This window comes from Schistocerca cancellata, chromosome 9, assembly GCF_023864275.1.
Source record: "Schistocerca cancellata isolate TAMUIC-IGC-003103 chromosome 9, iqSchCanc2.1, whole genome shotgun sequence".
Taxonomy (NCBI): domain Eukaryota; kingdom Metazoa; phylum Arthropoda; class Insecta; order Orthoptera; family Acrididae; genus Schistocerca; species Schistocerca cancellata.
Genome location: NC_064634.1, coordinates 133,187,734 through 133,200,677, shown reverse-complemented (window position 1 = coordinate 133,200,677; position 12,944 = coordinate 133,187,734). Strand labels below are relative to the sequence as shown.

At 41.8% G+C, this 12,944-nt stretch overlaps 1 protein-coding gene across 1 annotated transcript in view; it reads left to right on the top strand.

Moving 5' to 3' along the window:
• Nucleotides 1–6,114, top strand: part of LOC126101229 (brain-specific homeobox protein homolog) — a 123,145-nt gene extending 117,031 nt beyond the window's left edge. Inside the window, exons 5-6 of the mRNA XM_049911919.1 lie at nt 5,190–5,241; nt 6,045–6,114. Of these exons, the coding sequence (XP_049767876.1) occupies nt 5,190–5,241; nt 6,045–6,114 (122 nt within the window). The remainder of the gene's footprint in view (nt 1–5,189; nt 5,242–6,044) is intronic.
• The last annotated feature ends 6,830 nt before the right edge of the window (nt 6,115–12,944 follow it).

The following is a 12,944-nucleotide window of genomic DNA, read 5'->3' as shown; positions in this document are numbered from 1 at the left end:
CAAACCCTGAAGTACAAAAATGGCTCTGTGTACTATGGGACTTAACTTCTGAGGTCATCAGTCCCCTAGAACTTAGAACTACTTAAACCTAACTAACCTAAGGACATTACACACATCCATGGCCGAGGCAGGATTCGAACCTGCGACCGTAGCGGTCGCGCGGTTCCAGACTGTAGTGCCTAGAACCGCTCGGCCATCCCGGCCGGCTCTGAAGTACACAATGACCTGATAAATGACAAACGAATATCTACATGCGCAGAAACGACATCACTTTCCGGCGCCCTGATACTCTAGAATTGAAGTACGGGGGACAGTACGATTCTTGTGGGCAAAACGACTAATCTGCACACATATTCACCGTCAAATTCTGGTGATATGTGGACCAAATGCAGTGTCGCGTCCAGTCGCAGTGAAATGGTGCCAACAATTTGGCTAAGGCCACATAGTCGTGCGTGGCGCTGTTGGGGAATTTCAGGTGTTGCAACAGTGCAATTTCCACATTTTGGCCAGTCTGAAAGAACATATTGGGGAAAGAGGTTTTCCGACAGTGAGGACGTCCACGCAGGTGTTCTTGAATAGCTTCGTGAACTAAGCGTGCAGCTCTGTCTTCGGGGAACTGAACAAGTGGTAGAGAATTCCGTCCTTTGTTTTCAAAGACTTGATGACTATGTTAAACAACAGCGTCGTGCATCTGCGTCACTTTGAAGTGTAGTGCAAAATTCAATAAAAGTTATTTGGTCTGCAGTAATAATGTGTAGCTTACTTTTTGAAACCTCATCATATTTACACAACCACATAGTTATTCGTAAGTACCTGCAGCGTCTCAGTGGACAGGGCATAAAAAAAAGAAAAAAAAATTGGTTCAAATGGCTCTGAGCACTACGGGACTTAACATCTAAGGTCATCAGCCCCCTAGAACTTAGAACTACTTAAACCTAACTATCCTAAGGACATCACACACATCCATGCCCGAGGCAGGATTCGAACCTGCGACCGCAGTAGGCGCGCGGTTTCGGACTGACGCGCCTAGAACCACTCGGCCACCGCGGCTGGCTACAGAGCATCTGTCCAAGTTCTTACCTCATACTACAGGTGCACATTGTGGGTACTGTTTGTGACGCAGCATGCATAAACACATACTAGCAATTCTTTGAAGTCGCTGGCACGAACTTCCTGGGAAAGCAGCCTGCTATGGAAATCTGTTCATTTTGTTGCCTATCTGCAGGTGTGAACAAATTCAACCTGTATGTACAGGTCAGTCAGAAAGTGTCTGATAAGCCTGTAAACGTGTTACAGATTAGGTTTTTCTGAGAAATAATTGATAAGAAAAAGAATTCGATACGTTGTCCCGCCTACAAGTAGCACTGAAGTTAGCCAATCGGCCCTTTGCGCTCGCAGATTCTAGCAGCCCGCCACAGTCGGTGTTACCCAATGTGTTCTTCGTTTAGTTATCTAAAACCGAAGAATAGAGCGATACAAAAATTAGACGTGATATCGAACCCAAGGAAAAGTGGAGGAGTCTCATGCTTTATCATTTTCGCTTTAAGGTCACTGATTGTATCTGGCGGGTAGCTTGGATTTGGCCGAGCAACGGCCTTCAGTGTCAATTACCTCCGAAACGCCGCAACGTATCGAATTTTTTTCTTAAGAATTATTTCTCAGCACAACCTACCCTGACAAGCTTTTCAGACTTCTTTTGACCACCCTGTAAAAAAGGAAATCTCCTGATTGATTCACTGTCTCATCGTGTCCCAGCCCAAATCACTAAGGACAGAAACTCGAAATTTTGAGAGGGCGTTATGTTATGCTGTAGGGATCGTTTAAGAAAGTATTTTTCGAAATTCCACCCCTAAGGGAATAAGATAGGGGATATAAGGTATTTTGAAAATTTGTTGGTATAAACGCAATTCCGAAGTTACGAATATGAAAATCGGTATTTGGTTTATCGGCCATAAATTTAGAAAAAATGTTTCAGCATTTTTAGAAATTGAATCCTTAAGGGTGGTAAATCGGAGGTGAAAGTTCTTTTAAATAAATCATTATTAAAGAACCATCTATGAAAATTGGTAGTTGACTTCCCGGTTAGATATAAGAAAATACGTGCTTCAATGTTTTGAAAATTCAACCCATGACAGGGTGAAATGGGGGATGAAAAGTTTCACGAAAATATTTCATTAAGAAAGCATTTTTGAAACTATATTTATGAAAATTTCTATTTCACTTCTCGTTTCAAAATTAAAAAAATACTTGTTTAAGTGTTTTTCTCTTTTGGAAATTCTACCCTTAAGGAGGTGAAATAGGTGAAAATTTTTATAAAAATATTTCGCTACAACAAAAAAAGAAAAAGATCTGTACTGACTGTACAGTCTATGCGACCGAAGCAGTGGGCACTAAGCTTGTGCGACAGTAAAAAGCAGATGATTTGCCTAAATTTTCTGTCACGCTCTCTCCCTAGTGGAACTACGCCACTGCTAGTATATCGAATCGAAAATCCAAACCTGGGGAGATGCTGTATCCACAGAGATGTGTAATTTTTCTTTGTATGTATTGTAGTTTTCGAGCACCTATCTTCTGGTTCCTAGCGACACTTTTTGATAAACCTGTATTTCACGCACTATATAATTATGTGAAACGTTTACCGCGAAACTTACGTTCATCATTCGCATCCCTGTTAATTACATATTGTCACTCTAAATAACACAAGCAAATAAACTTTCGCATTTTTTTTCTTTCACATGTAATGTAATAGCCTTGCGCTGATGATAATTATTGACAGTTGTGTGATACTCGTTGTGAAATTTATGGGGCTAGAGACAAGCTACTAATACAAACTAGGGATTAACATTACGTCTATAACCGACTTTATAATTCAATGAGTGCAGATGGTTTCTTGTTCTGGGATCAACTAGAGTGGTGTGCGTATGTGGAGTCAACAGATGATGCGATTGTTGTGGCTTGGCGTCTTCTCATCTTGGAATTTAACGGGGAGTATTCGGCTGTCGGACAAGATTCGTGATGCTTGTGGATATTGGAATTTCCAGTCTGACTGCTGCCTTGCCGAGTTTCACCTACTGGCTGCCGTAGTGGAAACATCTGAGTAGTTATTGATTTACGTCAGTTAGTTGTGGAGGATGTTTTTCGTAATACTGAGATTCAGTGGAAACGTCCAAGGCAACACCTACGTCCTATTCGCATTTTTTTTATTTTTGTTACATGACGTTGCGAAAGTTTGAGATCTGAATAGTACGTTTAAAAGTTACAGTCTTTCTCCTCACTGAGTTTCCTTGCTAACACGACAATAAAACGACTCCTTAGACGTGCTGTGTGGAACTTCAACACCTAGACTGATTTCTCAAAATCTATTATTTTACATAAATTTCTTCACGTACAGAAAGTACACTGCCTTGGCTAAAGATAAGGCTCATTGTGACTATAAACAAACTATAATGGTTTCCAGAATGATAATTTCACTCTGCAGCGGAATTTGCGTTGATATGAAACTTCCTGGCAGATTGAAACTGTGTCCCGGACCGATACTCGAACTCGGGATCTTTGCCTTTCGCGGGCAAGTGCTCTACCAACTGAGCTACCCAAGCACGACTCTCGCACTGTCCTCACAGCTTTACTTCTGCCAGTACCTCGTCTCCTACTTTCCAAACTTCACAGAAGCTCTCCTGCGACCATTGCAGAACTAGCACTCCTGAAAGAAAGATGTTTCGGAGACATGGCTTAGCCACAGCCTGAAGGATGTTTCCAGAATTAAATTTTCCCTTTCTGGAAACATCCCCCAGGCTGTGGCTAAGCCATGTCTCCGCAATATCCTTTCTTTCAGGAGTGCTAGTTCTGCAAAGTTCGCAGGAGAGCTTCTGCAAAGTTTGGAAGGTAGGAGACGAGGTACTGGCAGAAATAAATCTGTGACTACAGGCCGTGAGTCGTGCTTGGGTATCTCAGTTGGTAGAGCACTTGCCCGCGTGAGGCAAAGGTCCCGACTTCGAGTCTCGGTCCGGCACACAGTTTTAATCTACCAGGAAGTCTTATAAGGGTTTGCTTTGTTAAATAATTTAATTTTTTCGCTACACCGAGCGTATACACTTCAAAATTACTCAAGTTGGGTACTTAAGACGCCATCATGCTCCACTCCTAGCTCGTCGTTGCTAGTATATCTCTCGCATGGTCGTCTCAAACCTGTAGCGTCTTCCCTGATATCATTTTATAGTCTTAATTTTAACTGATGCTTGATCGCATGTGAAATCTGATACTGAACACTAGTGCACTCGTTCCTTCCAATTCAGTACTTAATATTTCTGTTTTCTTCTAAATGTCAAATGTAGACTACAAATCTATTAACGAGTCAAATTTTGGCTCTTCCCATTCTTATAATTGTGCTACTGTCCTCCATTTTGATCTACATTCTTCCGATAAGGTTTGATTAATCGATATTCAAACTGATAGTCCTTTAAGTAGGATCGAGTCTAATTTTTTGCAAAGAGCTTCCCGCACTTTCTTGGTGACTATCACAAAAAGTTATAGTGCCACCTCTGCAAAAAAAAAGGGTTACTACATTAATCGAGGAGTCACAGGATGTGGGGCCGTGGCGTTGTCCATACGATCCGTGCGTTCACCCACTAATATGATCCCATCGAGAGGTTGAAGACAGGAAACCGATTGAAGGGTAGGCTGTTTTTAAGGGCAGAGAGAAAGGGGGGGGGGGAGTGGAAGCGTCATGGGAAGAAATCTCTGCGATAGTTGGGACATACGGCAGGCCTGTTAGAGGATTTGTGCCAGTGGCGACAGTTCACGTGCGGGTGCTTGGAAATATTAGTAGACGGATATTACCGACGATGCCTCCTGGGACACGTGCAGCGTCAGCGTATCTGTAACATGCAAAAGGCGCCATCAGAGATGTCAGTTTCGTTACAAAATCGGCCACTCGCTGTATGGAATCGTGTGAAACTTGTTTGTGTTTCGTGTGTTCGGCTTTTCTATTTTTGTCGACAGTAAGCTGTAAGAGTCCAGCAGATGATGGCAGTCATTGCATCACCTTTATTGAGTTTCACTTTTTTAGAGGACAGGGTGGGGGTGGGGGCAAGGTGAGATACACCACCACAAGCTAAGTTCTTTTCCATAGAGTGTCTGCTCTCAGCTGTGCAGCTTCGCACGACACGCTGAGCCCGCTCCCTCTGTTGCAGACGGGCCCGTCGACTTCTCGTCGCGGCCGTCGACGGCGACGGCGCCCCAGCCGTCGCACCAGCACCACCTGCAGGCGCAGGCGCAGCAGCAGGTGCCGCAGCACGGCACGCCCACGCTCAGCTCGTCTGTGTGCTCGTCTGACGACAGCGAGGACGAGATCGACATCGTGGGGCACGGCGGCCGCCTCTCGCCGCCCCCGCCGCCCCCGCAGCTGCCACTCCCCCACCACCAGCACCAGCAGCCTCTTCCCCTGCCGCCGCCGCCCCCACCTCTCGTGTGACCGGCGCCCATCCGGCCGGGGGGACCCTTCCTGGGCCAATAGGTGCCGGGCGCCGTCTGCGGCATATGGGGATTCCCAGTGCAACGGCGGTACGCGGGGATTCCCCAGATGTGAACAGTGACGCACGGGGCGATGTGGTACTCCAATCTGTGCCGTCGCATTCCGTTATTAGTGCACGAAATGGAGACATTAGCATCCGTTGGACTGCTGCCGGGTCATTCTCGACTATAACAGGTTCCCCGCGCAGTGACGTTACGTGGGGATTCCCCCGACGGGAGCACTGTTCGCCAAGGACGCCCAGAGGCACTCTGGTGACCCTCCCAGATGTGACTTCGAACTCTATCGGTGGTGGGTGAAGTGGAGCAATGAGCATCGGATAGACTACTGACGAATAATGCTGCGTGAAAATGGGTGCACTCAGAATTGTTGTAAATCTTCTTCTTATAGTAAATCGAAGAAAGTCTTGAGAAACAACTGTTGTGGAGCTCGAGTCAGGCATGTGACTCACTAGATCGGTAAATCTCGTAGCTATTAAGATAATCATGTGGCTTAGATCTATGTTATGGAATTACAGGGCCCACTTATTAGAATCTGAAGAAACAGTGGTTGCCATGGAATTATGCGACAACTTACAGCCAGATTGATGACGGTTTATAGTCTCCTTTCAGTCATATCTTTCCTGATAGAGTCTGCTCTTAGTTCTGTAACCACAGTTTTACGCGATATGCTGACCCCTCACTCAATTGCAGACAGGCCATTAGATGTTTTTCGATCGCATACAGTTTGGTTACAGTACACATAGTTATACACATATGTAACTGGAATGAAAAATAAACTGATCTTTTACTATGAACTAGACTCATAATGCGACTGTTTCGATCCATTTGAAGATTCCTGCTCAAAATGTTTGCAGTTACAATAAACACTTTACTTCCGGGGAAACACTCCAGTTATTGACTTTTTTAAACAGCGCTGCTGAAACTGTTACGTGAATACCTCAATATTCATGCAGCAATAACTACAACTTAAAGCAGTTTTTCATTGCACACTTCCGTGCTGGATTGCGTCGGTATGGTCAGAGACAAAGACGTCGCTTCTATCCAGTGGAAGAACGATCTGGACAGTGCAGCCAATACGACGTTGTTCCTACGCGTTGACCGAAGCTGGTAGATGTCAGAAAGCTCTGCGCGAAAGGAGTACCTGGTCCAGCAACATTTCGATGCACTGTGAGGCATTAAACCCTAGTCATTTTCTCTCGTTCTCAAGTATCTCGGTTAATATACCTGAATGCGGTTCTTGGTTCAAATGGCTCTGAGCACTATGGGACTCAACATCTGAGGTCATCAGTTCCCTAGAACTTAGAACTACTTAAACCTAACTAATGTAAGGACATCACACACGTCCATGCCCGAGGCAGGATTCGAACCTGCGACCGTAGAGGTTGCGCGGTTCCAGACTGAAGCGCCTAGAACGAATGCGGTTCTCTTAGCATTAACTACCACATAATATTGTTGGAACAGCCATTATTTTATAAAACTCCATTCCATATTGTTACAAAACTTACCTTCGTATCCTTGGTGTATCAGTGTCATCGCATGGTGGCTGTGGAATTTCTGCAAAGTCTATGATTGTGGTCATTTTTATACTTAGTATGTAATGAACACATGTACCCGCTCTTCGCACTCTACTGATTATATGAGCATGGTATGTTTCATAGTATGCTGTTTCTTCTTTTGTATGTCGACATGAAATTTTAGACGTAAAGCAATATTATCCTCCTGGTGACGGCAGAAAGCAAGTGTGTCATCTTTTGATCGGTAAAATGTAATGAGTGACACTGCAATTTATATTCATTTATCGCTAAAATAAAGCCGGCTGTTGCTTCTTTGTGAAAAGCTACATGGCCTTCAGTGACTACAAGGTGAATTCTGAGGCTGATCAGGCAGCCTAGCTTCGCCAGCTTTCCCAGCATGCTGGTTGCAACAGAAATATGATGTGGGTGCTTTTAGTGCTTAAGGTTTTAGTAAGAACTTCCTTGAATGATACCCGAATCCTCCATGGTGTGGAGATTTGGTAGTATATTTTATTTGGATCCTCAGTGTTGTTAAGCAAAAAGAAGAAGAACCAGAGAAGTTACCACTATAGTTATGATAAATACTAACCAGTTTAACCACTTACACCGAAATTTCAACTATATCTTGATGTACGAGGCGTTTTTTTTAAAGTAAGTACCGTTTTGAAATTAAAAAAAGACGTGCTAAGATATTTCAATAATTTTATTTTTACATGAAAGCCTGTACCTTTTCTACATAATTTCCGTCAATACTGAGGCGCTTGTCATAACATTGTACCAGTTTTTTAATACCCTCATCATAGACGTCTGCCTCCTGACTTGTTAACCACTTCATCACCACTGTTTTGACTTCGTCATCGTCTTGAAGACGCTGACCGCCCAGGTGTTTCTTCAAGTGCAGGGACAGATGGTAGTCACTGGGCGCAAAATCGGGGCTGTACGGAGTATGGTCTAGAGTTTCCCATCGAAAAGATGTGATGAGATCTTCGGTCTGATTCGCCACATGCGGACGGACATTGTCTTGCAGCAAAACGATGCCCTTGCTCAAATTCCATGGACTGTTGCTTTGATTCTGGTGTGACATAGGTCACCCATGTTTCAACGCCCGTAACAGTTTGGCTTAAGAAATCATCACCCTCGTTGTGGTACCGTTCAAGGAAAGTCAATGCACTGTCTAAACGTTTGGTTTTGTGCACATCCGTCAACATTTTCGGTACCCAACGTACGCACAATTTTCGGTAATTCAAGTGCTCGGTCACAATGCCATACAAAACACTACGAGAAACATTAGGAAAGTCATCCCGCAAGGAGGAAGTCGTAAAGCGTCGTTTATTCTCTCACCTTATTGTCCACTTCCTGCACCAAATTTTCATTAACGACCGAAGGACGCCCACTCCGTTGTTCATCATGCACATTTGTACGGCCATCTTTAAATGCTCTCACCAACTTTCTTACTATTCCATCACTCATAATGTTTTCTCCATAAACTGCACAGATCTCACGATGAATATCGATCGCCTTTAGGCCTCTAGCACAAGAATTCTTATAACAGCCCGTACTTCACAGTCGGCGGGACACACGATTATCGGAGACATCTTAAACACTCAGTACACAACGTAAACAAGGAAGAATCAGATTGTAATGGCGTCAATGCGTAGATTAAGGTACAGGCTTTCATGTAAAAATAAAATTATTGAGATATCTTAGCATTTCTTTTTTTAATTTTAAAACGGTACTTACTTAAAAAAACACATCTCGTAGATATGGGCTTACACAGTACAACTGCTTATAGGTTACAGATTTAGTTCTCAACAAGATAATCTGTGCTGAAAGTGATTTTAGAGATCTAATTGAAATGGACAAAAACTAATAACCTCTGTTAAAAATGGAATGCACAAAGTTGTGGATGCTCTACAATATTAATTTATTTCGTCCATCGGTTTTCAGCTTACAAGCTATCATGAGACTCTTACTATTGTCGTCAAAGAGAGTACGATACTGTTGAATAAACTTCGTAAGACGTTACAATGGAAACGTGCAAACACAGAGTAAATGTCTCTGACAATATAACAGCAACGAAATTCAAAACGTTAAACACTAACTACACATAAAGCAAACAAACCAGAAAAGAAACTCTAACACGAAACACAGAGATTGTGTGTGTGTGTGTGTGTGTGTGTGTGTGTGTGTGTGAAGATGAGTGGAAGAGGAGGTGAACAACACTGACAAACAACAGTACATGTAACTGTGGCAAAACAAGCTAGTAGCATATATAAAAGTTAAATTAAATTGGCAAACATAATAAAATTAATTCAAGAGTATTGATGAATAGCTGTAAGAGGTATTACATATGAAATTTGACACACAGACACAATAAAAGATACGACTGACAATTTTAACAGAAAATAGAACTGCGTATCAGTGTTGTGAACAACGTCTCTTATTCTAAGGGAAATGTATATGCAACAAAACAACATAACATATGGAGCTCATAAACAATCACAATTAAATAAATGTAGGAAGAAGTGGAGGAATAGAATGGAACTGCCAATGTGAGAAGAACTGAAGAAATTTGAGGCGTAATCTGTGCGTGTTAATTTAGTATTAAATCAGGACTTTTGTTGATTTCCAGGGCTACCAAAAGTTTTTGCCCTTTGTCTTCTAAGTGGAGAAAATGGCACTGTAGCTGAGATGTATGGCCGTCAGTCAGTATGTACTAAGCAAATGCGCAGTAGAATCCTGTAACCTCCAGCTGTGTTCATGTTCAGCAAGAATAGTTGCTATATCTCTGCCTGACTGACTAATATAAAACTTAACACAGTGCGGACAAATGATTTTATGTACATCACTGTTGATGATTAAATGGATATTATCTTTATTATTGAAAATGTATTTGGCTTTGATGTTCCTCACATAGTTGGGAATCTTGAAGTCGCAAGATTTCAGTAACTTGGTTACACTTTGTGACAGCTGTCCGAAGTATGGAAGAGTGCACCAGTTACACCACACATTGGAAGCAACAGCAGAGGTAGCACAGGGGGCGGGTACAATTTAATTTAAACTTTTAGACAGGGGCTGAATGTGTTTCTTTGCTAAAAATGACATTTATTTTGCGTTTGCGTCTCTTTATGTGTGACATGTAATTTAATGTTATTGACCAGTAATGTAGCCTCTTTTATGACGATAGTCAGTTAAAGTCTAATGATGGTCTTGTAAACCGTACTTACAGGGCATACACAGTTTTGTGCATTTCGTTTATAATTATGAAGTTGTACCAGGAAGAGACGGAAGAATCGTTTAACATAATATCCTGTCTACACACATGTGCAACCGCGGAAAGATAACAAAAGGTCATATTACGTTATAAACATATATAAATTTGCCACCATCGTGGTTGATTTGTTTATTTTCCTGCTCTGACATTGTTGGGCTATATACGAGTTTTTCTCACTTTCTGAATAGGTGAAGGCTGTCGCAAATCCTGTAGCTATACTTGTAGACTTAGATATGCTCTTCGGAAAGAGCTATTTATCATGTGGCAAGTAGGGTAATTATCTCTTTTTACCACGTTTTTATTAGGTCGCTTTGTTGTCAATCAAATTTTGAAATTGATTTTAAACTAACTTCCCGATAAGCTACAGAGGTAAGACTTTCCACATGGCTCAGAACTGTATGGCAATGCAATGCTGACTGACTTTCTTCTCTGGTGTGTGGCGGAGAGTGGTTTGTGTACCACTGCCATTTCCCCCATTTCTGTCCCAGTTGCGAGTGAACAGTGAAAGCTTAAATCTCGATTTGAACGCCGCCAGTCCCGCGTTCCAGCTTAACTTCTCAAACAGTAATTTTGAAAAGCACGTCGTCTTTCTTTCAGTTATTTTCAGTTCAAAAACCGGAGCACCTTCGTGCCACTCTCGTACTGAGTGAACCAGTCTGTTGCAAGCCTAGTAACACGAGTCTGCTGAATTTTTGCCATCTACAAACAATCGAGCTTTACTCCACAAGAGTCTTGCTTGTAGATGCACTACATTTTCCCACGTCCTTTTCCATACGTCAAAGTCATCCACTTATCTTACATAAAACAGGTTTTACATGTTTGTTCCCGTTCAAGTCGCCTCGTCACGATACTCCTAGACGTTTCCTCGATGTCAAAAAACTCTGCATCATATCACAAACCCTGTACTCGAAAACCGCAGGACCTTTTCTCGTGTTTTCCTGCAACTTACCTAGCACCGCACTGAAGACCAAGTACTGATTTTAGCATTTTACCGATAGTACACCACCCTTCACAAAAACGATTTTCTTTCTTACTTTATGTGGCACACATATTTTTCTTCTGTCAGTCTCTTTCGCTGAAAGTACTGAGAATAGTCTTCCCTTGAGTCTCCGGGGAAGAAAGTTAAGGTTATGTTATAATCATTATCAACGATATTTTGTCAGGTAAATCTCCCCAGAAGCGCAGATGATTCAATACGTTTAGTGAAAATGACAACGACTATCCGAACTTATCAATAACGGACTAATGTCCTTAAACGCTAGTGTATAAAGTGTTCTCTATAATAGGCATACGAACGTTAGAGTTGAGGTTTGTGAATGCAGAACAAAAGGGAAAATATCTTTAAAATCAAACGTTGCATATGCAAATATTTTTCCACGAGGAGAAATTCAGAGACCTCAAGTGAGTGCAGAAAACTTCTTTCGAGACCTGTTATCAATATATTTTTAAAAAATATTGCGTCTGCACATGTAGTTCTAAAAGAGTTAATATAAAATTGGAAGTGCAAGAACAGTAACAACTATCACAGAAAAGAGCATCATCGGAAATCAGGGTAAAATGTGTAATTCAGTGGCATTGTAAATACATACATCGTGTACATAACTAGATAATGACTGTCCAAGACAGCATTGAATGTGTATGTAGTGCTAGAATACTGCGTAGACAAACTGACACGAGTAAGAGTTTACCTGCAGAGCTTTTATCATAACCGCAGTTCAGCAAAGACGTTAAATGTGAATTCATGCATGTTAACCGCTAAAAACACCGGCTTTAATTTCGACTAAGGACATTTTTTGTAGTCCTACAGAGTTCTGCTTTGTAAGGAACATTTCTTTTTGTAGACAAATATTAATAATAATGAGTTTGTTGACAGTCTCAAGTCACTTAAATACATGGAAATAATTTACTGTGGACGAATTTTACGACTGAACACGTTTGAATTGTACAATGAGGCATGAAATATGTATGTGAAATAATTTATGTATGCACTCAAACGATTTCAAATAAAGAACAACCGTAATACCTGATGTTAGCATTCTGAAATAATGTTCGCCTTATTACCAACTCATTTATTAGCATTACCTTAATTAATGAGAAGCTCCCGCATGTCATACACTGCTTCCGATTGCTAATGTTGCAGCACGGTAACGTGTATAATTCCATCTGCAAATAAGTGCAGATGACAGTCTGGTAAGTAGACGAACTTAAGCCTAGCATATTTAATCTGATCGTAATATTTGTGTCTGGAAACTACAGTCTTAGCAGAATTTTCTAGTCAGCTCTCAAAACTTGCACTTGCCGAAAAAAAATTGTTTTCGACATCTTATCCCGAAGACGAAGAAGCTGACACGTGCGAATATTTCCGAACTGTGATTCTAATAAGCAATGGTTGCAAAATACTGACAGAAGAATGAAAAAGTAGATGAATGCGGACCTCAGCGACGATCAGTTTCGGTTCCGCAGAAATGTAGGAACACGCGACGCCATACTGGCCCTAAAGCAAGGCAAACCTGCGTTTATAGCAATTGTAAATGTAGACAAACGTTTTGAGAATGTTGATTGTAATACACTCAAATTCTGAGCGTAGCAGGGGTAAAGTACAGAGAGCGAAAAGTAGCAGTAATTGA